This window comes from Lampetra planeri, chromosome 23, assembly GCF_965212315.1.
Source record: "Lampetra planeri chromosome 23, kcLamPlan1.2.h2, whole genome shotgun sequence".
Taxonomy (NCBI): domain Eukaryota; kingdom Metazoa; phylum Chordata; class Hyperoartia; order Petromyzontiformes; family Petromyzontidae; genus Lampetra; species Lampetra planeri.
The window spans coordinates 1,668,249-1,693,802 of record NC_136129.1 but is presented as its reverse complement, the minus strand read 5'-3'; the positions used below and the strand labels follow the sequence as shown (position 1 = coordinate 1,693,802).

The following is a 25,554-nucleotide window of genomic DNA, read 5'->3' as shown; positions in this document are numbered from 1 at the left end:
ATCACATGTATCTCTCCTCTATTTAAGACTGAAACAGCAGGAGGAGGATTTCTCCACAACTCTCTGGCTGTCGCCTGACGAGGCTGGTTGTTGTAATTACTGGCAGAATGTCACGGTACTCGAATTACAAACGTTGTCGTGGGTTTATTCTGCAACACACAACCGGTTAGTGCTGAACTAATAACTGATCGATCATCGTTTTGTTCATGCGACAAACCCTTTAGTGATTGGCTGTGTCGGGTGGTGGTAGCGGGGGTTTTAACGACGACGCATTTATCATTTACGCGATATAACTCGACAACAAAAACCTCTCACGGATAATATTGGTCGTGAAAGACCTACGACTACTACGTGTTACACTCGAACAAAATCACGAGTGAAACAAAAAATCCGGCCAAGGGAGAGGTGGTCGACTCTGCTCGATCACCTTTTCGTCGTCATCCAATTGAGCTAACTCGCGAGGTGAGGAAGTCAGCAGTCGTTGTGTGTCCCACATCCGCCCCCGCTATAGGAATGTGGCTTTTGCTTGTTTCATCACGAGCTCTGGGCTGTAAAACGACGCTCGTTCAAGTAGCAAATCCACTCCCGGCTCGTAGAATTTGCTTAGCCACTTTCCCACTCCGATGACGGTGCGTGTACATTCCGTCGTCGGGACGGAATGGGTGTGGGGGGAGGGTGGCTCTGTGTGGTGTGGGGATGTGTGGGAGTATGGCTCTGTGGGAGTGTGAGGTGTAGGGGAGTGTGGATCTGTTGGCTGTGTGGGAGTGTGGGGATGTGGGCTGTGTGGGAGTGTGACTCTGTGGGTTGTGAGGTATAGGGGAGTGTGGATCTGTGGGGTGTGGGGATGTGTGGGAGTGGGGCTCTGTGGGCTGTGTGGGAGTGGGGGTCTGTGGGGTATAGGGGAGGGTGGTTCTGTGGGATGTGTGGGAATGTGGCTCTGTGGGATGTGAGGTGTAGGGGAGTGTGGATCTGTGGGGTGTGGGGATGTGTGGGAGTGGGGCTCTGTGGGCTGTGTGGGAGTGTGGCTCTGTGGGATGTGAGGTGTAGGGGAGTGTGGCTCTGTGGGATGTGAGGTGTAGGGGAGTGTGGCTCTGTGGGATGTGAGGTGTAGGGGAGTGTGGACCTGTGGGGTGTGAGGTGTAGGGTAGTATGGATCTGTGGCTTGGCGTGCCGCGCGCTCCCAGGCCCGTGCCTCGCCCGGGCTGTGTCGGGAACGCAAACGTCCGAATCGCGCTCCGTCCGTTCGAGACGTCATCGCCCAGGGCTGTTGCAGCACGGGCGGTAACGCTCGTGCCCTCGCACCACGGAGGCGCCCGGGTTCGATACCAACCTCGGGTACCTCTCCATGTGGAATGCGTATGTTCTTCCCTCGTTCTGCGTGGGTTTCCTCCCGGGCCTTCCGTATTTTTCCTCTCCGTAGCTTGAAAATTTAAATAAACCCATACAAAGCAAATGATGTTGGGCCAAAACATCCCAGTGCTGAAGAGTTAACCTGCAAATTTCTCTTGGCTGGACCCGCCTGAATAAGAGTTATGAAATTCGGCGAGGCTTTGCTGGGTAAAGAAAAAACAGTCCATCATCTATTATCCAGCGACTTTCAAAAATGACGGATAATCACTAATCTTCAGAAAATAAAATTGTACATTCTTGCATTACATTATGTTTTTAGGTGTTGTTATATTTGTATGTGTTTACTCTGTTAAATTGGCATAAATAAACATACAAATAGATGCAAATAAATATCCCACTTTAAAAAGCTACCGTATTTACTGTACCGTACTTACCACTGCAATCTCGAATAGTCTGCATCACGGGGTGACGTGTGTATATATACGCGCAGTATTTGCATTGTTTAAGTTGTATGTAGTGTATAATGTAACATATGTAATATTTTTTTGTCCTTCACACGGTGCTGGTTACAGCATTTGGAGTGGTTTTGCTGATTTTGCCGGATCGGCCTGGGACCGCCGGATAATGTTGGAAGCAGCCGGACACAAGCGCCGTGGTGATGTCACCGCCACTTAGTGGCGAATGGCGGTTGTTGTGGTGTACGTGGGGAGCGGTGGTGTAGCAGTTAGCATGCTGCGCTACGAATTTGGCGACCCGGGTTTGATTCCCGCTCACGGCCAACACCAGTGACGGTTATCTGAACTGGTCCTGGGCCTCCCCTAGGTCGACTCAGCCTCAAATTAGTATCTGGTGCAATGTGTTAACATCGCTACTGGGGAGACAAAGGCGACCAGGCGTGGTGCTGGTCACCCACCCCCTCGTCTGCCGTGCCGGCCTTCATAGGTGCTCGTTAACAGGACTTGCCCCAACAATCTGTTAAGGCTATATGAGGGATCTTTGTCTTTATGTTCGTGCGCATACGTGTGCGTGTGTGTGCGCGCGAGTGCGTGCCCGTGTGCGTGCGTGTGTGTACGCGTGTGCGAGCGTGTGTGTGTGTACGCGTGTGCGAGCTTGTGTGTGCGTGTGTGCGAGCGTGTGTGCGAGCGTGTGCTTGTTGGGGGCCGTGAAGTTTTAGCCCCCTGTCCGGGGTGCCTGGGGCTCAGCCACTGGGAGGCTGAGCGAGGATCGCGTGTGAGGCCGTGGAGGCCGTGGCGGCCGTGGCGGCCGTGGCGGCTGAGGCTTGTGGGAAGCCCCGCGACGGCCTGCCAGGCCACCATGTCGTGATGGATTACATGCCTCCTCGCCTCTTCGCTTGTCACCCGGCCATGCCGCCATCAGGCACGGTCTGTCGACTCGCTTGGGCGAAGTTTCGTTCCTTTATTCTCCCCCGGGAACGAGAACTCAAGAGACCAGGAACGTAAAAAAAATTCCAAGGGTGATCACGACCGCGCGCGATCCCAACCGAGTCGTTTTGCGGGCAGTTTTCGAATTTGGCAAAACAAATGTGCACCCAAATGATGTCGGCGTACACGCTGAACGCCCAGGGGATCCCTTAAGGTCCGCAGCGCAGGAGACCACTCGGGGCAATGTTGCCGCTGCCGTCGCGAGGCCGCTCGCGACGGCAGCGATCCACTCTCGTTCCTGCACGCCCCATCTCCAGGGCGGACCGTGGCGGACGGACGTATTTGGCGAGGAGGGCGTACGTTCCCTACTACGGCTGCCACTCGGTTGTTAGTCTCAGCACCATACGTAGCCAACCGTGCTGATTGGAGGTGTGGAGGAAGGACAACAAACTAAACACAACAATATACAGTTCTAAAGAAATGAGTCTTTAACGTGGATTAAAAAGTGCACAGCTCCAGTGGCTTCCTAATGTCGAAAGGAAGAGCGTTCCAGACGGCCACATCATCATCACCACCATCAACATCATCACCACCATCATATACGTATGTTGAACTTCTTTCGTACCGCACATAGGCAACCTTGCTCATTAGATATGCAGGAGTAAGAACAACAAACTAAACACAACAATAGACAACGATTTGGAAGTGGATAGCTCCCCGTGGCTTCCAAATATCGAATAGAAGGGCAGTTGAGAAGGTCCGCAGAAGCAGCGCATCTGAAAGCGCGCGATGCGGCGACCGTCTTTGTTCGACGGTTATCCATAAGCCGCCACTGCTGCTGCTGCGAGGATGACCGGAGTTTGCGTGGTGATGGTTTTCGCTCCTCCACGAGGTCAGCAGCGAGGTGTATTGCGCTTCGTCGCGTTCTCCAATCGTCGCGCTTCCCCCTCTCTATCTCAGGCGCAACTTGTCCAAGTCGCGACGACACTGGGTTAGGGCAAGCAGGGATGTTTGCTCGACTTGGCTAGCTCCCTACTCGGCTAACTCCCCTCTCGACTAACTCCACACTCGGCTAACTCCACGCTCAGTTAACTCCCTGCTCGGCTAACTCCACGCTCGGCAAATGCCGTGCACCGCCCTCGCGAAACAACCCGATGCCGCCGCCACTGCGTCTTGCGGGCTCACTTGGCTTTCGTTCGTCCCCCGCTTACGAAAAGCGCGCGGCAGCGACGAGCGCGAGCGCCGTTTTAGCGCGAAGCCGTCGGGCGGAGTTCGTGCGCGACACCCCGCTGCCTGAGCCGTTTTTTTTTTTCGCGCACATAATTTATGGCGGTGTTTGTTGCTATCGGTGCCTCGGAGGAAATATCGCTCGCTCACTCTCTCGCTCGCGTGCGCACACAAACGCACGCACGCACGCGCCGTCACGCGGCTAGCCGCTGCTCCTGTTACAGGCGCGAGCGAGTCGCGCGCTCGCCGCCACCACCACCACGTCGGGGTCAGTGACGGCGGGGTCAGTGACGGCGGGGCGATGTTCAGGAGGCATCGGGGGCCGCAATCCTCCACTTGTCGGGCAGGCGAATGGGTGGACGAGCGGGCGGGCAGCGCCGGCTCGATGGACGACCGCGTCCACCCCGCAAGCACTTTCAGATGCAGCGCTTCTGCGGACCGTCTGGAACACTCTTCCATTTGATATTCAGAACCCGCTGGGAGCTATATACACTTTTAAATCATCTAGATTAAAAACACATTTTTTTATTCTTGTTGTTGTGTTTGTTGTCCTTCCCCCCGCACCTCCGATGAGCACGGTTGGCTACGTACGGTGTGAAAGAAGTTGAACGTAGATACATACATGATGGTGGCGATGATGTTGATGGTGGTGATGGTGTTGAGGAGTTAGCTGCATAATGAGGAAGTGGGAGATGTTGACGTTGATGGTGGTGATGTTGGTGATGCGGCTGTCTGGAATGCTCTTCCGATATTATAAAACCACTGGAGCTATGGACTTTTAAATGATTATCTAGATTGAACACTGATTCTTTAGAACTGCTTTTTGTGTTTAGTTTCTTGTTCCTTCCCCTGCAACTCCGATCGGCACGGTTGGCTACGTACAGTATGAAAGTAATTCAACATACATCTCGCCGAGGTGGTGAGATGTTAATTACCTCGCCTGGCATGCAGTATGTCATGGGTTTGATCCCGGCCCTGACGCCTGCTGCTGTATATTTGGAGTTTGCGTGTCTCTCTCTCCCCGTGGTCGCGTGGATTTTTCTCCGGATCCTCCGCTTTTTCCCTTCACATTTAGAATCGACGTCACCGATTCATGGAGTATTTGGCTGCTGTATATTTCCACACGGCGATCGTCCACTTCCGTTGGGCTATCGTTTGCGATGGCCAGGGTCGCTTCTGGAAAAAAAAGCTACGCAGCTCGGTGGAGCCTTACCTGGTAAAATAGAAAATGGTTTGTTAGTTTTTTTTGTTTATGCAACGTGGTTGTTTTTTTTCTTCTTTTTTGACAGAGATCACGCGAGTTCGCCACGCTGCGAACAAGCGGGATGAGCCCAAGTACCTGGAGATCCTGGCTAACAAGTCCATCAAGCTGTCCGAGAAGGTGCTCATACCGGTGAAGGAACACCCCAAGGTGAGCGGCGGTGGTGGTGGTGGTGGTGGTGGTGGCGGGCCTTGCACGACCATCACAGCAGGTTGCCGCTCTTGCTTGGATTGTGCGGCGGCTTTTCGGCGCTCGCTGCTTCACTCCAGTCACTTGTTCTATCACTGTTACCATGGTTACTGTTCCCATCAACTTCTATCACTCATCTGTCACTGCTACCATGGTTACTGTTCCCATCAACTTCTATCACTCATCTGTCACTGCTACCATGGTTACTGTTCCCATCAACTTCTATCACGCACCTGTCACTGCTACCATGGTTACTGTGCCCGTGAACTTTACCCGTTGATTCCTCCACCCGTGTTGAGGGCTCGGTCTGTACCAGACACTCGCCGTTTCATCTTCACCACAACACTTTGTTCAACCACTACACTGCAGGTCACAACAACTCGCCCACACACTCACACACTCACACACTCACTCACTCACCCACACACTCACCCACACACTCACCCACTCACTCACCCACTCATCCACCCACCCACTCACATGCCCACCTACTCACCCACCCACTCACCCACTCACACACTCACCCACTCACACACTTACCCACCCACCCACTCACATGCCCACTTACCCATCCGGTCACCCACTTACTACACTGCAAGTCACAACAACTCACCCAATTCACCTCACACGCCCACTCACTCACTCAGTCGCTCACTCACTACACCGCAGGTCCCAAAAACTCTTCATCCGCACACACCCATCCACTCACTCACCCACCCACATGCACACTCACCCACCCACCCACTCACTCACCCACCAACTCACTCACTCACCCACTCACTCACCCACCCACTCACTCACCGACCCACTCACCCACACGCCCACTTACCCACCCAGTCACTCACCATACCACAGGTCACAACACTTCTATTTTTTATTTTTGTCCCCTCGCTTTAGAATTCCCTACCTACCATCATCGTCTCCCCCCCCCCCCCCAAGTTCTTCTCGTCTTGTCACCAACAATCACGGGACAAAAGAAGAATCTGCGTGCAAGCGGAGCGGCGTGGGAATCTCCAGTGGCGATTATCTGAACCCAGTCCTTGGCCTCCCCTAGGAAATGTTTATTGGGTACAAGCAGGTGCTATTGGCTGCCATATGACGTGGCATTTCTATCAGCCAGCGTTGCAGTTAAGGGGCCCTGCTGTGTGTGTGTGTATATACTGTGTGTTTGTACTATTTATGTGTGTGGGGAGCGGAAGTGAAACGGCTAGCTCGCCGCGCTACGAACCCCGCGACCCGAGTTCGCTTCCTGCTAATGGCCAACGCCAGTGATGATTATCTGAACCGGTTCTGGGCCTCCTCTAGGTCGACTCAGCCTCAAATGAGTACCTGTTGTGGTGTGTAAACATCGTCACTAGGAAGACAAAGGCAGCCAGGCGTGCTGCTGGCCACCCACCCTCTCGTGTGCCACAGTGCCGGCCTTCATAGGTGCTACTCGCTAACAGCACTTGCCCCTACAGTCTGTTAAGGCTATACAGGGGGGGTGGGGATCATTGTGGGGATCTTCCTGTGGACTGACGCTTCTCTCCGCTTGTCGCCTCGCAGTTCAACTTCATCGGGAAGCTGCTGGGGCCGAAGGGAGAGACATTGAAGCAGCTGCAAGCCAGCACGGGTGCCCGCATGGCCATTTGCGGGCGGGGGTCGATGAGGGACAAGCAGAAGGTACGGGGGGGCGGTTAACACCGTGGCACCGGATACACACACTCACCCACTCGCTCAGCAGCTCACCCGATCACTCACCAACTCGCTCGTGCGCTCACCCACTCGCTCACCAGCTCACCCGATCACTCACCCACTCGCTCGTGCACTCACCCACTCGCTCACCAGCTCAACCGATCACTCACCCACTCGCTCATGCACTCACCCACTCGCTCACCAGCTCACCCGATCACTCACCCACTCGCTCGTGCACTCACCCACTCGCTCACCAGCTCACCCGATCACTCACCCACTCGCTTGTGTACTCACCCACTCGCTCACCAGCTCACCCGATCACTCACCCACTCGCTCGTGCACTCACCCACTCGCTCACCAGCTCACCCGGTCACTCACCAACTTGCTCTCCTGCTCGCTCGCTCATCATCCCAACCCACTCGGTTGCTCACTCACCAATCCACTCGCTCGCTCGCCTGATGAGTGGGCGAGTGACAAGTGGAAGCTGCGGAGACAGCGCTGCTGCGACGCTCGTCACAGTTTCACTTCTGTCACCGGTCACCACATCGCGTGAGTTTATTTAGTGGGCCGTGCGCTCGCTGTTGTGCGTCGGTCGGGTCACGCCACTTTCACTTTTGGTCTCTACACTGGCCGGGCCCACCCTGCACTTGGTGATAGTTTCATTCTTTGTGGTTCACATGGCAGCTGATTTTTCAAAAGAGTCCGTGTGTCGGTGCGCGTACGTGTGTGTGTGCATCTGTTTTTGTTCTGCACGGTTATATATTGCGGCGCTGTCTTCTTGAATGTGGATGCATTTTCGCAGGAGCCTCTTCGTTTGTTGAAAAGTTTACGCAACGGAAAACGAGAATTGTCGCATTGTTTTTCGGAGTCCGTCGACAGCGACTGGGAACTGCGCGCGGCCACGAAAGTTCCCCCCGCGATTCGGCGTTCGCCGTTCCCGACGGGGGTGGTGACGCGAGCCTCGCCCACCTTCGCCGCTCTCACAAACGAGGCCCACGCTGCCATCGTGACATCTGCGGCGTGGCTCGCCCAGAACCGACGTCACTTTGACGCTTGACTCCCATCGCCTGGGTTAGACCGCCGGTCGCCGCCTGCCCAGCGACTGCACGGTGCTCCGGTCCCGTCCGCCCGCCGGCCCGCGCGGAATACCGTCATGCCAACCCGCCCCCGCGGAGGAGGCTCCGCAATTGTGGGTACGGGAGGGCCGCTGGCACGCGTCCACGGGGGCCCCCACCCTGGCCGTGCCCCCCCCCCACCCTAAAACCACCCACCTCCCCCATCCTGCCATTCTCGGGCCACGCCCGTCTCTTGTGTGTGGCTCTTGAGCCGACCGGGTCGTCCGGAACGCACACCGCGCGCGCGTGAACTTGTCCGTACTTGGCAAGCCAAGCAGGCTCGAACCCTGGGTAAAAAGTAAAAAAGCAAAACTATGGCTTATCATCAGGTGCAAATTTGTAGCAGCATCCAAATACTCTTAAACGTGTGATGTTGATTCTAAATGTGGAGGGAAAAACCGGAGGATGTGGAGATAAATCCACATGACTACGGGGAGAGAGACACGCAAGCTCCGAATTTACAGGGGTCGAGATCGAACCCACGACTTCCTATACACCAGGCGAGGCAGTTAACATCTTGCCACTTCGGCGAGAAGTATGTCTCTTGAACTTCTTTCACACTGTACATAGCCAACCATGGTGATCAGAGTTTCAGGGGAAGGGATAACAAACTAAACACAAAAATCTGATTTTTTAAAACACCATTTCTCGAGTGGCTTCGTAATATCGGAAGGAAGGGCATTCCAGACAGCCACATCATCATCAACATCACCACCATCAACGTCAACATATTCCCCTCTTCCTCATCATGCAGCTACCACCTCAACATCATCACGCCACGGTCGTCCCATTGCTGCTGCTTGTTTCTGCGCTCACTGGTGTTTGTCCAATGCCGCGGGCGGGCAGGGGTTGGGGGGGGGTCGGCAACCATTTCGGTAACAAAAACTAAAGTTAACATTTCAAGAGCCACCGCAGTTAACGCGATTTACGACACGGCGTATCCTTAATAAAAATAACGTTACGTGCGGCCCGGAGGGTATAGACCCTACCCCCTTCCCGGGTTCATGGCTCCTCCGCCTTCTTTCACCGATAAAACACTCCCCAGCCCACGGTGAAGGATGGTCAAGTTAACCGCCCTCGGGGCGGGGGCCTGCTTCGGAGAACATTCATGACCCACCGGTTGGTAATGGCCGATGCTGAAACGTGGACGGTCGTGAGCCCAGCCTGGGTGGCTCACCGTGGCTCACCGTGGCTCACTGTGACGAGTTGACGGTGAGGACGTCAGCAAGGGAGGCTCTCGACTGGCATTAAGCCTATAATTCTGAGGTTTTGCGATGGCGTGTTTTGAGTCGGGTTCGTAAGAGAGAATAGGAAAGAAGAGTCGACGTCGGGTGTGCACGTTAAGCCCCAAAATAACGCCGGTAATCCAACGACAGCCCTGCCTCACGGGGGAGGGGCCCATTCGGAATGCCAGTCTAGAAATTATCTCACCACCACCATTTACTTCATCGTTAACCGTTCCCCGATAGGTTACATCTTGTAACCTATCACCTGGGAAATGCACCCCCCCCCCCCCCACATCTCGTCACTTTTGGGAAGTTATGCAAGGTTTTGAGAGCCCGGATGTGGCAGACTGCCACGCGTAACAGTTGCTATAGGCTGTGGGGTAATGCGGTGGGCAGCAGGGCGGGCGGGGGGGGGTGCAGAAAAATCCATCGGCGTGCCCCACAACGACGCCGCCACGTCCATCTTGCCCGCCTTTGCCAATCCGAACTGACCGGCGCGGTAAAGTGCGCTCCTCCAGCAGTGGTGTGCTCAAGAGGGGAATCACCATGAATGAGTGCGTAGCGTTCATCATCGGCGTGGGAATTCAACTGAAGAGTCCCCACCATTGGGATCCTGTCTCTGCTGATGTTTGTGAACGTGCAGCAGAAAGAGACCCAACGTGGAGGAACGACGCAACGCCCAAATCTACAATGATACACTACTCTGCTACCTCCTGACGCTGTTGTCTGCTGGATTGGCCACCTGAATGTGAGACCGTAGCCGCTGTTGCTCTGCATTCGCATCAGCAGCCGCACGACAAGAAGAAGATGAAGAGGGAGTTTCGCCGCCGCTAGATCAGTCCCACAGTGCCCCCGTCGCGTCTACCAACCCCCACCCACGTTTGCCCCCCCCTCACTCATGTGTGCCCCCCCCCCGCCCTCCCCCCCACCCAGCGTGTGAGAACTTGTGGGGGCCGTGGTCGCCGGCTCTTCGGGCGGAGCGTTGGGACGGGTGCCACGGCGGTGTCGTCTTAACGCGTGTTGCCGCAGCTCCGACGTGTGTTTGCTTGTTTGCGAGCGGGGGCCCACCCTGTGCTGCTTGCACACACACACACACTCACTCGCCCACACACACACACACTCGCCCACACACACACATACTCGCCCACACACACACACACTCGCCCTTGCCAGCGCCGGTGTTGGAGACGGAGCTTTGTGTCCAGATTAGTTGCGTGCATTCTTAGGTGCGTGCGTAGGTGCGTGTTCATGTCAGGTTGGCAGTGCTCTAACTCACGTTGACGGAATGGGATTTGGTTGGAGAGCGCGGTTGGCGTCACTCGTGCGGCCCGGCGAATCGAACCCAGGGCCTAGGTTCGATTCCCCAGTCTGGGTTCCTGTATGTGTGGAGGTTAGTACGTTCTCACCCCTGTTCTGCATGGGATTCCTCTGGGGGGGGGGGGTGGGCTTCCTACCATAGCTAAAAAACAATTCTGCATAAAATGTAAACTGCTATTGGCCAGACGCATCCTCAAGATAATGAATTGTACCAGGAAATATTTTCTGAGTTTGAAGTTTTTGCTGCTGGGGCGATGTTACCAATTGAGAGTGTGGTGAGTCTCGGTGTGAGGTGTCTGTGGGTCACTGCATGGTGATTCTGTGGCTCTTCGTGTGAGGAGCCTGTGGGTCTCCGTGTGAGTCCGTGGGTCTCGATGTAAGTCTATGGCTGTCTGTGGTCGTGGCTCTTGTGGGCCGAGTGTGTCGGTCTCTTTCTGTGTAGCTGTGCCAGGTCTGTGCGATACAATGTGGAGTTACACCGCGGCTGTCTGAAGTGTGGCCGCATCCCAAGAATGCCGCGCGGAAACAGTGGGGGACGTTCACTGTTTGGGCGCTTTATCGATTGCCGGAATCCAGATCTATTCTGGACTGTGTGAAAGCTGACTCGGGTCTCCTGTGCGTACCCGGTGCAATTGTCAACACTGATTTCTCCCGGGGTCACAAAAGGGTGGCCCTCACTGCGGCTACTGAGTGCCCCAGTGACCAACGCAGGTGCTGTGCAAACAGCCGTTCTGTACGACCAACGTGAGTCTGTGTGTGTGTTCATCTGAGAGCAAATCTTTGTAGTGCGTGGTGTGTGTGTTTTTACATGAAACGGTGTTCGACGGTCATTCTTCTACCCGCTGTGCAACCTTTAGCCATCGCAAATTGATTGCGCGACGTGGACTGTGGCGACTGAAGTTTGCGTGCATGTGCAGTGACGCGGAGTAAACACGCCCGGTGCCGATGACCCCTGAGTGTTCACGTTCAGGTGCAATGCTGTCTCGATACAGGTGATGACAGGAACGGTGGCTGTGTGTGTGTGTTTGTGGGGAGTGGCAGTGTAGCGGTTAGCACGCTGCGCTACAAACCTGGGGATCCGAGTTCGATTTCCGCTCACGGCCAACACCAGTGAGGATTATTTGAACCGGTCCTGGGACTCGGCGTCATACGAGTACCTGGTGCAGTGTGTAAACATCGCCACGAGGGAGACAAAGGCGGCCGGGCGTGGTGTTGGCCACCCACCCACGCTTGTGCCATACCGGCCTTCATAGCTGCTCGCTAACAGCACTTGCCCCAACATTCTGTTAAGGCTACACGAGGGATCTTTGTCTTTCTGTGTATATACATACACACGTATATAAAAACAACAATATGTGTGTGGATATACACACACACACTGAGCTTGGGGAGCGTTATTGGGCATCTGTGAAAAATAGCTTTAGAGCTCATCGGATTCCTCCGGGATAAATATTCAGATTTTGTCGTGGTTAGCGCGCTGCTCTGCGAAGCCGGCGACCCGAGTTCGATTCCCGCTCACAGCCCATGTCGGTGAAGAATATCTAAACCGGTTCTGGTCCTCCTCTAGGTCGACTCTGCTTCAAATGAGTACCTGGTGCAATGTGTAGTAAATGTCGCCACTCGGGAGACAAAGGCGCCGGCGGGGCGTGGTGCTGGCCACCCACCCTCTCGTGTGCCGTGCCGGCCTTCACAGCTTGCTGCTGCTCGCCGACGGCACTTGCCGCGACAGTCTGTGGCGGGCTACAAGACGGGGACGATCTTTGTCTGGTCCTTTTGTCTGCGTGCAAATAATTGGCAGTTGCTCGCAGAGCGAAACCGGAGAGTTCAGTTATATCGCGTGCCAGAAAACCAGCAGGCAAGTTTCAAAAAGTCGACGTTCATAAAAAAAAACATAAACGTGGGGGGGTGTGCCGGCTCCCCGGCATGGACAAGCCGCATGCGGCGTTTTGGAAGCAACGGTTTTGAGAGGCGCGGAGGTGTCCCGGCGTTGCCCGTGCCAAATCTCCCAGCCCTTGGGCCACCGCCGGGCTCACGTCATCGTTCCGACCGTCGTCTCAGAGGCCCGCAGAGAGCTGGCGGCCGTTAGTTATTTTTGCCCAAGTCACTGCGGGGGGATGTTCTGTGTGGATGTTCGTACGTGTGGATGGACTGACGTCGAACTCCTTTCGCGCACCGTATGTGGCCCAACCGCGCCAATCTCGGGCGTCCCACGACGGAGGTTTGCCCGCGAGGTGGCCGGGCGGCTGAGACGCCGCAGGAGCTGCCTCCGCTGAGCACCGGGGTTCATATCCAGGCAGAACCGGGTTTTCGATTGTGCTGAAGTTGATGGTCTCAGACCTATCAGGCAATTATCGCACTCTTAAAGACATCACTTAGATTTGGTTCTGCACACGCAGTAATTAGGATAGATTCCAGCTCTTGAGTTAAAACTTTTGGGGTGACTGTCATGTGGATGAACATTCCAGGCAGTCCCCGACCTAAAAAGTCCTCACTTACGAACGTCCGCACCTACGAATGAACCGCCGTTGAGACGTTATTTGTAACCGTCCGACTTGCCAACGTTCGGTTGTGCTTACAAACCCAACTGCGGAACTATTTTGTTGGGTGGCGTGATCTTCCACGAGATGTAATGTGCCCCAGTGTTCCGCGTGATGCACAACAACAAGAGTGAACCGTTCGACTCAAGTTAAGTGAAAATTAAACTGTTTTTTTCTTTTTGCGTTACTTTACTTTAGATTTTATTTACTTTCCAGTATTATTACAGTATTACATGCAAATGTACAACACTTCTGACGTATTAGTTTAACAATGCTACCCTGTTTCGTTCAACCATAGCACATTTTATACCACTGACCGTGCGTGCAATTAACGATTGAGTTCCGACGTACGATTGAGTTCCGACATACAAACAACACGACTTACAAACGGCTCTCAGGAACATAGCCTGTTCCCTAAGTCGAGGACTGCCCCATACTCTTGAGCGGCAGAGTGCCTGGGAAAGTGCCACACTCTGAGTGTGCAGACCAGAAGGGATCTTGGAGGTAGTTCTCAGACGTCTCCTTCCGATGGCCGTTCTCTCAAAGGAAGGGCCGCACTGCTCCGTGAGAGGTCCGAACGAATGCGGCATCTCGTGACGTGACACCGTTGGCACTCGGGGTTGGTGAAAGACAAAACTAGAAAAGGAACGTTACAGTTACCTGTTACGGACTTAAAACTCAACAATGTTTTTTTGTTTTACCAGGTAAGGCCCACCGAGCTATGTAGCTCTTTTTCAGAAGCGACCCGGCCATCAGAAATGATAGCTCAACGAAGTGGCTTATCATCACGCAGAAATTTACAGCAGCCAAATACTCTGAATGCGCGATGTTGATTCTTAATGTGGAGGAAAAAAAACGGAGGACCCGGAGAAAAATCCACGCCCCCACGGGAAGAACATGCAAACTCCAAATATACAACAGGCGTCAGGGTCGGGATCGAACCCATGACCTTCTGTATACCAGGCGAGGTAGTTAACGTCTCCCCGCCACCGCGGTATAACGGTTCGCAGACTGCACTTGCAACCCAGCAGCGCACCGGTTAGACTCCAGCATCAGTTGAAACGGCGCCGCAACCGTCTTCAAGTCTCAAAGCGAAGACCACGGTTGTTCATCGACCATCGGCAGGCCGCGTGCGGTGGGGCACAGGGTTGGGTATCCCCCATCCCACATTATTCGTTCCCAGGACGTCGGGCGAGCGATTGCGGGGCTGCGCTGTTTGCCCTGCACGGTTGACAGGTCTTACGTTTTCACGTCGCACTCATTTATTCGGGTGTCGTGGTTTTTTGCCCTCCCCCCTTGGGTTGGGTAAATGTTAGGTTTGGAGGGGGGGGGGTTTATGGTCGTTTTACCGGTGACCGTATCAAAGTTCGAAATATTCTTTGTGTGAAATGTCACGAGCTTGTAAACATGCACCAGTGTGGGTATGTACACAGACGTGACGGGGTGAATGATGAAGGAGGAGCGCACTCTGGGCTCCCGCTACACCGCTTGGCAGCAGCAGCGGCAGCAGCCACGTGGACTGAGCAGTCTTGCAGAGGGGGAGTGGGGGCGATCTGCCCGGTGAAAAGGGTGCCGAGGTGTCGCCTGGTATACAGGAGATCGTGGTGTTCGACCCCGACCCTGATGCCTGCTGTATATTTAGAATTTGCTTGTTCCCCCCATGATCGTGTGGATTTGGCTGCTGCTATAAATTTCCACGTGATAAGCCACTTCGTTGAGCTATTGTTTGTGATAGCCACGTCGCTTCTGAAAAAGAGCTACACGGCTCGGTGGGCCTTACCTGGTAAAATAAAAGTATTTGGAATTTGCGTCTCTCTCTCTCCCCGTGGTCGCGTGTATTCTTTTCTCCGGGTCCCTCTAGTTTTTCCTCCCCCTCCACATTTAGAATCAACATCAGATTATTTGGCTTCCGCTATAAATTTCCACACGACGATGATGATGGTAAGCCACTTTGTCGAGCTATCATTTGTGATTGGCAGGTCGCCTCTGAAAAACAAATATATAGCTACATAGCTCAGTGGGGCCTTTTTACCTGGTAAAATAAAAAATCTTTTATTTAATTCAAATGTACATCGTGTTATTTTGTTAATAGCAGCGTTGGCCGTCGAATCGTGAAGATAAACGAATGTCCAGTCTGATAGGTATGACTATTTTAATGGGGGGGGGGGGAGAGGGCGGGTCACGTGCGCACGTGCAGTTTAGATTAGTTGAACGTGTGACCTTCACACTGGGTCGGTCGGGACCACGTGTTTGGGCTACTGAATGCTGTAAATGTTATCTCCCACGGAGGAAGGGGGGGGAGGAGGAAGCTTTCCACTGTTAATGCCCCTTTGAAGCCCCCCCCCCCCCCACCTTGTGAGCGTCCAATAAAAGTGGCGGACGACGACAATGGCGGCAGCGGCGACAACGTCGTGAGCCTGACTTTTATTGGCCGCCATCACGAAAATGTCCGATGGGCGGTCCGGCATCATCGGTGAGCGGCCGCGGACATGAAAGTCGTTTTGAATTTTTCGTCGGCCGCCCCTCTCGCCCCTCTTCGGACCCTTCTGGAACGTCACTGACATTAACGTCAGATTCGTTGCACGTACGTGGCTAGGAGATGTTAACCGCCTCACCTGCTATACAGGAGGTCGTGGGTTCGATCCCGACCCTGACGCCTGCTGCTTTATATTCAGAGTTTGCGGTGTCTCTCTCTCTCTCTCCACCGTGGTCGCGTGGATGTCTCTCCGGGTCCTCCGATTTTATCCTCTCGATTTAGAGACGTACTTGTACAGTATTTGGCTACCATACATTTCCACACGATAAGCCACTTCGTTGAAGCCTGGTGGCTTTTGAAAAGAGCTGAATAGCTCAATGGGCCTTACCTGGTGAAATAAAAATAGTTTCATTAATAGTTTATTTTGAACTTCTTTCGCACCGTATGTAGCCATCCGTGCTAATCGGAGGTGCGGGGGGAAGGACAACTAACTAAACACAACCAAAAGCAGTTCCAAACAAGTGCATAGCTCCCAGTGGAAGGGCGAGGCGGATGCGTGAGCTGTTGCCGTGTGATGCCTCAAAGGGCGAAGCAGGGCGACTGCAGGGGATACGTAATGAGTAGTTGGGGGGGAGACGTACAAAAAAACACGAGGATTGCCAAACATTGCGGTGGAAAGGTGCGCAAAGCGGCAGGGATGCGCGCTGGGAATAACCCCTGGACGCGCGTGGATTCGCGAACATAACCCGCAGGTTGGAGACGTCGCTTTTGATCGCGAACAAAAGAAAGTGGGCTTGGGAAAGTCCCGGCCTCCATTCTGTGATGATTAATGGCCGAGACTCTCACGATGGATGTTCGACCCGAGGAGAGAATGTGCCCGAGAAGACGCCCTGAGGGGTTTTTTTCCCCGTGCAGCTTTTACTCGTCTCACAGGTCCAACCGACGCACCCAATGAATGAAAACCAAACGGGAATCACACACGTGCGATCCATGCGTGAATCACACGTGTATCACACATGCGGATCGCACGTGTGGATCACATGTGCGGATCGCACGTGGATTGTGCGTGTGAATCGCGAGTTGGGATCGCACGTGGCCAAATGTATAACTGCTTCAGCGGCACCACCGGTGTCGTCGTTGAAGAGGAATCTTGAAATTTTTTAAATGGCTGTGACATTGCGGTCGAGATTAGTGGCCAGCATGGATCTCGAGATCTGAGCTCCGGTTAACAACCTGATGATGCTGGGCATGATCTCGAGCGAAACATTGCGCTGCTGCTGCTGCTGAAGTGGCAACAGACTTGCCCACTTTGCAAGTCACGTGACACATTTATTACCTGGCTGCGTCAGGTTTCCGCGTTTTTTCGTTTAACTCCTTTTTGCACGGTGGTGGGAAGGACGAGTAGGGCGTAAGAAGCCAATTACAAGTGGTACTGTCGGCAATGAACAATCTACTTGTGTTAAAAAACTAAAACCCCATTCTTGTTCAAACAGTTGCGGTTTTTTTAATTAACCGAGCTGCTGCACTCTGCCACCGTTGGTGCGCCGATGGCCGTCGCGCCGCCGCCGTCCGTGTGAAATCGTCGCGTGGGCTCGCCGCCCATTCACGGAGTGCACAATAGGAGCCGTGTTCTGGGTTTTCTCAGAAGGACAATCGCCTCGCTGCTGACGTCCAGTTGAGGAGAGGGCACAGTCCCACTGCCCCCCCCCCCGCCCCCCCCCAGCCACCGTCGGTGTCTCGCATTCTCCCATGCGTGCAGCCACAGCCGAGCGTCCACGCCGTTTTCAAAACTTTTAACGTTTTTATTTTACCAGGTAAGGCCCCCACTGAGCTGCTATGTATAGATTGCGCTGCTTCTGTGACCGTCTGGAACGCCTCTTCCTTCTGATGTTAGGAAGCCACTGGGAGCCATGCACTTTTAAATCAGTTAAGATTGAAAACTCTTTTCTTCGGTTTAACACAGCAAGAACATTTGAAAAAAGTGGTTTTCACACCTGATGATGATTACTTGTGTTGCAATCGAAACGTAGTGAGAATTTTATAGTTTTATTTTTATTATTTTATTATTTCCGAAAGAACCAAGAATATTTTTATTTCACTGTGTAAGGCTCTTTAGCACTTTTCAAATACGACCCGGCCATCGTAAATGATTGCTCAACGAAGTGGCCCATCATCATCATCATCACCTGGAATGTATAGCAGCAGCCAAATACTCTTAAACATGCGTGATGATGCAAAATGTGGATGGAAAAAACCGGAGGACCCGGAGAAAAATCCACGTGACCATGGGGAGAGAGAGAAAAACGCAGACTCCAAATATATAGTACGTCAGGCATCAGTGTCAAGATCGAAACCCACAAACCTTCTGCGTACCAGGCAAGATTAACATCTAGCCACCACGGCTCCCCGTCACGGCGCCGCGTTGTGTTCGTTCAACCTGCCTGCGCCGTCGGTCTCAATCAAAAACAGAAGAGTGGTTTCCCCCCGATGCTATCCCCGTCGCACAATCGGTGTCGCGTTCTCACCGGGCGGTACAATCCGCCCGGAAGGCTCGCGGGGCGGTGCGTCTCACCCTCCGTGCTCGTGAACGGCCCCGCGAAAACGGACATCACAGAGCTCCCTCTGAGATCCTTTTACCTTGGCCCACACACACACTCGAGGGCAGCACACTTTGATGTTAGCGAGGAGCACCGATGAAGAGCGGCATGGCACACGAGGAGGTGGGTGGCCAGCACCTCGGCCGGCCGCCTTTGTCTCCCTCGTGGCAATATTTACACACCGCACCAGGTCGTTCATTTGAGGGCGAGTCGTACCCTGTCGCACCTCCGATTAGCAGGGTTGGCTACGTGCGGTGCGAAAGAAGTTCCACGTGCATTACGTACGAGCAACGGCGCAGTCGCCGGCGGCGTTTCTGCCTCTCGCCTTCCTTCGCTGTGCAGGTGGCATCGGAGCGAACCAAACTGGGTCCCGGGGGGTCCCGTTGGAGAGACGGACCGCGTCGCATCCGTTCCACTTCCCAGCATCCGCGGCCATGGTTCCTTGACTCGAGCAGGCGAAGAGCTCTGCCAGAGAGAGCCGGGCAGTTTGTGTATGAGGAGTGGTAGTGGGTAGCGGTTAGCGCGCTGTGCTACGAACCTGGCGACCCGGGTTCGATTCACCGCTCACGGCCAACACCAGTGACGATTATCTGAACCGGTCCTAGGCCTTCCCTAGGTCGACTCAACCGAAAATGAGTACCTGGTGCAATGTGTAAACATTGGCACTAACGAGACAAAGGCGGCCGGACGTGGTGCTGACCACCCAACCACCTCGTGTGCCGTGCCGGCGCTCACAGGTGCTACTCGCTAACAGCATCTTCTTAGGTTTTTTCGGTAAAGTCACGTAGAAAGTAAAATAAAATAAAAACAAAAATCACGACGTTTCGGAGGCAACACAAGTCTCCGTCATCAGGTGGGACCGTCACAGCCAGATTAGCTGTATCAAGTGAGGCAATGATTCAAGATGTAATCCCTTAAAAGCGAGTTGAGGGGGGAGGGAGAGGGAGGGGGGAGCTCATCAGACTATGGTAGCCAATGAAAGGAACGTATCGGGAGGGAGGGGGGGCGAGGCCAAAAGGGTGGGCGATGGACGTGGAAGCGCTTGTGCGCAAGCGGCCAATTACTGCACACGCCAACACAATGGAGCGATTGTGCGCAAGCGGCCAGCCACTGCACCCGCCAACACAATGGGCAGAGAGGAGGAGGGGAGGTCTAATACACATGATAGACAAAATAACGAAAATGATGATGGGTACAAACTTAGGGGGAGCTCATCAGACTATGGTAGCCAATGAATGGAACGTATCGGGAGGGAGGGGGAGGCGGGGGGGGGGCGAGGCCAAAAGGGTGGGCGACGGACGTGGAAGCGCTTGTGCGCAAGCGGCCAATTACTGCACACGCCAACACAATGGAGAGAGAGGGGGAGGGGGGGTCTGATACACATGATAGACAAAAGAACGAAAATGCCCATGTTTATAACAATGCTGGCTGAACAATGAAGAGAGTACTGTTAAAATAACTGGGGATGTTAACACTCGGTAAAGTACAGTAAAATAGTGCCTGTCAGATAAGATGGTCCAAAAAATTTGTGATTAAGTCTTTTTTGCGTGGTTGATAACATCTTTCCAATGATTACTAAGTTTGTACCCATCATCACGGTTGAAATTATGTCTGTGTTTGTATATTTGTATGGCTTCGTGTACAAACCTTTGATGGTAGCCGGGAGGTTTGCAGAGAACCTTGGTCTCGGAAAAGACAATTTCATGAGAGCCCACCGAGTTGTAGCAATGATCGGCCACGGCAGAAGAATCAGTTCTGCCGTGTTTCAGATCTGACTTGTGCTCGCGGACACGATCAGAAACATGACGTTTCGTTTCTCCAATGTAGCAATCACCACAAATGCAACTCAATTTGTAGACTCCAGGATACTGTAAGTCAGGAACGACATCCTTCACAGATGGAATCAGATCACGGATTTTATGCACTGTACTGAATCGGACTTGGATCTTATGTTTGTTTAGAATTTTGGAGATCTTTTTGGTCACGCCAGCTATGTATGGTAACGTGATGGTTTTGGTCGGAGTTTCATGTGGCTGTTTCTGTGTGGTGGGAGAGACAGCTTGGCGGATAGTACGGTCAGAGTATCCGTTCATCCTGAGGGCCCGATGTACATGTCTTAATTCACCGGTCAGGTGTTGTTTGTCAGAAATGCCATGTGCTCTGTGGTATAGCGTTTTGATGAGAGAGTTCTTTTGAGATGGGTGGTGGTGGGAATCCGGTTTCAATTAGGAGTCTGTGTGGGTGGCTTTTCTGTAGACAGAATGTCCCAAGGAACCGTCAGGACTCCTCTCAAACAGAATATCCAAGAATGGTAGTTTACCGTCTTTCTCCACTTCCATGGTGAATCTGATGGATGGGTGTCTAGAATTGATGTGGTCCAAGAAGTGGTTCAATGCTGGGAGGCCATGTGGCCAGATGACGAAAGTGTCATCCACATATCTCTTCCACAGGGAAGGACGCAGGGTGGATGTCTGGATGGCGTCTGATTCAAACTTTTCTATGAATATGTTGGCTATAACTGGTGACAAAGGGGAGCCCATAGGGGTACCCTCATTCTGTTTGTAGAAGGTGCCATTCCAGGTAAAATAGGTGTTGGTGAGGCAATGCCTAACCAGCGCAGGGGCATCAGAATTCAATCCATGTTGGACTAAGTCCTCAATTATTGTTAGGGTGTCCGGTACTGGGACTTTGGTAAACAAAGATACTACATCAAAGCTGACGAGGATGTCATCAGGAGATAGTACCATGTCCTTAACCATAGAGACTAATTGGGTTGAGTTGAGTACTGCTGAAGAGGTCTTGCCTGTGAAAGGGAGCAGAGTATCTGATAGAAAACGGGCTAGTTTGTACGTAGGAGAGTTTATCGTCGACACAATGGGTCGTAGCGGGGTGCCGTCCTTATGGATTTTGGGAAGACCATAGAGTCTGGGAGGTCTTGCCGCCGATGGTTTTAGAGAGGGACGTTTGCTTGGTTCGATTAGGGAAGTCGAACTCGTGATGATACTGTTGGTTTTCGTCGTTAGGCTTTTAGTGGGATCGTTTTTAATTTTGGAGTAACTCCCATCATTAAGAAGGTCCAGGATTTTGTTGTTGTATGAATCTTTATCCATGATGACCGTGGCATTGCCCTTGTCTGCCGAGAGGATGACTATATCATCTCTCTTTTTTAGGTCCGCGAGTTCAGAGCGTTCGTTTTTGCTGATGTTACTAGTGGGTTTCTTAGCATTCTTAAGAATAGTAGCTATTTCAGCTCTTGCTACATCCGCATGGATGACAGCACTTGCCCCAACAGTCTGTTAAAGGCTATAGGGGGGATCTGTGTCTTTGTTGTATATTTGTATAGAGACATCTCTTTGCCCATCGCCAAATCACCCGGAATGCACCCTCCACCCCAATACCCGCTCCCATCAGTTCTCAGAAGCTGAGCTGGGTTTAGCCTGTGCAGGGCTTTGACGGTCGACTGCGATGCATCACAGCTGTTGTCGGTTGTTTGGTCACGTGGTGGACGGCAGAGAGCAACGCAGCAAAATGTATTATTGTACTGTACGCCTGTGCCCCTCTGCCTTCACCACCCCGCACGGACTAGTGTGGTGAGGTATGGTCAAACTAACCCACGTGACTCACATGGCGTGAATCGCCTCTTGCTGGGTCTGCCTCTGGCTCCGGCCTGGTGTTTCCATGTACCCACACTTTACCCCACCATACGGGGCGCCACAGTATGCAGGAGGTTGTGGGATCGGTCCTGACCCTGACGCCTGCTGTATATTTGGAGTTTGCGTGTCTCTCTCTCTCTCTCTCCCCGTGGTCGTGTGGTCTTTTCTCTCAGTTTTTAGAATCAACATAACGCTTTTAAGAGTATTTGGTTGTTGCTATAAATTAACATGCGATGATGATAAGCCACTTCGTAGGGCTCTAATTTGTGATCGCCAAGTCGCTTCTGAAAAAGAGTTAAATAGCTCAGTGGAGCCTGTGTGCATGTATGTTGAGCTTCTTTTCCACCGTACGTAGCCAACCGTGCTAACGAGAGGTGCGCGGGAAGGACGACAAACTAAAGCCTTACCTGGTAAACAATTCAATATTAGTTGGTGGACTTTAAGAAGTGGGCTCGCAATCCAGAGGTTCGCTGAACGTCCATTCGAACCCCTGGGGCAGCAGTTGAAAAGGTGGGGCGAGTTGCGTCAGTCCTTAGCGGTCACTGCAACATGGGGAGTCATGCGGGTGACGTGCGGCAGATATGTGGGAGGAGTGCGGGAGGAGTGCGGAGCATGGCTCTGGGTTTCGGAATGTAGAGGCTGGGCCCTGGCTCTCCTCGGTGTGAGGCCGGGACGGGCGCTGGCCCCGCTGGAATGAGCCTCTCCCTGCCCTGCCCCAGGCGCTATAAATACCGCGATTACCTTCTGATTTCACGCCTGCTGTTTTTTTTTTAGCCGTGCTAATTCAGGCCTTGTCATTCAAATGTGCTGCTTCCTCTCTTGGTTGGGCCGCGCCCGGTGGCCGATGTTCGCCGCCGCCACACGGCAAGAAGGGTCTGGGTCTGATTCCCGACTCGGTCATCTGTCTGTCTGCGCGTGGTTGTGTGCGTGCGCGCGCGCAGTCTGTGTATAGGTAGCGCTGGCGTAGCGGTTAGCGCACTGCGCCACGAACCTGGGAACCCGAGTTCGATTCCCACTCACGGCCAACACCAGTGACAATTATCTGAACCGGTCCTGGGCCTCCACCTGGCCGACTCGGCCTCAAACGAGTAGCTGGTGCGGTGTGTAAATAAACATCGCCACTGGGGAGACGAAGGTAACCGGACATGGGGCTGGCCACCCACCTCGGCACAGCAGAGAGAGCCAGAGAACGCTTGGCGGATCTCGAGGCAAACCCGCTGTGCGCGTGTTGCAAACCCGGCTTGACAACGCTCGACAGCGCTTGCTCGAAGCTGTGACCCTGGACTCAAAAAGGCGAACTGACTCAACGGCTTTCAGGAAACACGGAACGCATTCCAGGCTCCTCGGAGGGGGGGTTGAGCATAGGCCGCCGCATTGCTCGTCGCGCTGCGTCTCGTAGCGCGAACTCGGGACGCCGGATTCGTAGCGTATCGCACGAACCGCTCCACTCCCGCTCCCCACGCGAACTCACGCACCAATACTAATATCCGCCTTCCGCCACTCAGCGGCGGTGACGACACCACTGCTCCTGTGCCAGGCCAGGTGCACTTTGAGGCCACGTGAAGTGTCGAAGGCTCGCTGCGAGCGAGGAATGAATGCCACACCGCGAGTGGCCTCTAGACCTGCTTTTAAAAACGGGTTCGGTGCCATGAAGAGTGGTTGTAGATTGACCGGTGCTGCAAGCATGCAGCATGGTTGAGCCTGGTGGAGAGTGCCTGCTTGGTGGAGACTGCAGGTTCCCGTTGACAGATGAAACAACCTCCCAGTTCGTCCACAGCATTACAATGGGGGGGTAGGGTTCAAATGAAAGGTTGCACCGTTGACACTGCTGCCCGATGGTGTCGCCGCCTAACCAGTTCCCACGGCTGCACCCCTCGCCTTGACCGGGTCCCCTGCTGCCCGCGGCTGACGGCCATGGTGCGTGCTGTGCACGCGACTGGGTATGGGGAGCGGTAGTGTTGTGGTTGGTGCTGCGCGATGAACCCGGCGACCCGAGTTCAATTCCCGCTCGTGGCCAACACCGGTGACGATTATCTGAACCAGTCCTGGGCTTCCCCTAGGTCGACTCGACCTCAAATGAGTACCCGTTGTGGCGTGAAAACATCGCCGCTGGGGAGACAAAGGCGATCGGGCGTGGTGCTGATCACACGCCCCCTCGTGTACGGTGCCGGTCTTCATAGGTGCTACTCGCTAACAGCACTTGCCCCAACAGTCTGTTCAGGCTATACTGGGGATCTTTGTCTTTGATTGGACACAACAGTGTGTGATTGGGCGAGTTGCTTTGCTGTGACGTAACGCCGCTGTGGATCGCCTCTCGAATCCGTTGACTCGAACGTTGCCGGCGAACCGGAGCGGTTACGTTGTCGGACAGAGTGCACCGGGGGAGGGTTGGAAGGGTCCCATGCGTGCGTTGAACTTGGCGGGAGAAGCGTTGGGCCAGAGACATCCAAAAGTGGCTCTCCGATGTATTCTCGGGTTGTAACGCGCGTGGTTTGGTGCACTCGATGTGCGTCGTCTCGCCCCGGGTGCTGAATGCAGCAGCTCGCGTTCGTATTTGTATGCCGTCGCCAACTACTTAGCGGCGTTTGACGAACGCTGGCCGGTGTTAATTAATATCTTTCAGGTGCAATTTATCCATAGTCACATTGTGCTGTATTGATTTACGTAGTTTTTTATATATCATTCGTGTTCTTAAATTGACCTTGATGTAGCTCAGGTCGCCCTCGCAACAGAGGCGATGATGTTGTTCCTCGTGCCTCGACGGATTGTAGGTATGTACGTGTGTAGGCCTGTATGTTGAACTTCTTTCGCACCGTACGTAGCCAACCGTGCTAATCGGAGGTGGGGGGGAAGGACAAGAAACCAAACACAAAAAGCAGTTCTAAAGAAATGAATTTCTAATATCATAAGGAAGAGCATTCCAGACGGCCGCAGAAGTGCTTCTGAAAGTGCTGCACAATGCGGAGACCGCCTTTGTTCGATGGCCAGCGTCGCTGCTGCTATGAGGATGATGACCGGAGTTTGCGTGATGATGGTTTATGCTCCTTGACGAGATCAGTCAAGGTATTGTGGTTCATTTGCGGCAAGCACTTTGTGTTAAAAGCTTCCCTCCACGCCCCGCTGCTGCTGCTGTGCTGCTGCTGCCGTTGCTGCACTGCTGCTCCCGCCGCTGCTGCACTGCTGCTCCCGCCGCTGCTGCGCTTGCAGGAGGAGGAGCTGCGGAACGGCGCGGAGCTCAAGTACTCGCACCTTAAGGAGCAGCTGCACGTGTTCGTCATGGTGAACGCGCCGCCCAAGGAGGCGTATGCACGCATGGCGGCCGCCATCGCCGAGCTGCAAAACTTCCTCCAGCCGGTGAGCAGGCCTCGCTCGGCAAATGAGGGGCAAGACAAAGAGAAAAGATCTCCGCCCCCCCCCCGCCCCCCCCCCCCCGTATAACCTGTAAGAGACTGTTGGGACAAGTGCTGTGAGCGAGTATCTAGCGCCTACGAAGGCCGGCACGGCACGCACACGAGGGGGTGGGTGGCTGGTACAGTGGCGATTGTTTACT

At 53.7% G+C, this 25,554-nt stretch overlaps 1 protein-coding gene across 3 annotated transcripts in view; it reads left to right on the top strand.

The window, feature by feature from the left end:
• The window catches only part of LOC144726213 (KH domain-containing, RNA-binding, signal transduction-associated protein 2-like), a 67,534-nt gene that overhangs the window by 17,338 nt on the left and 24,642 nt on the right, over positions 1-25,554 (top strand). For all 3 annotated transcript variants that reach the window (XM_078604734.1, XM_078604733.1, XM_078604732.1), the window contains exons 2-4: positions 5,249-5,370; positions 6,955-7,071; positions 25,212-25,358. In XM_078604734.1, the coding sequence (XP_078460860.1) occupies positions 5,249-5,370; positions 6,955-7,071; positions 25,212-25,358 (386 nt within the window). The remainder of the gene's footprint in view (positions 1-5,248; positions 5,371-6,954; positions 7,072-25,211; positions 25,359-25,554) is intronic.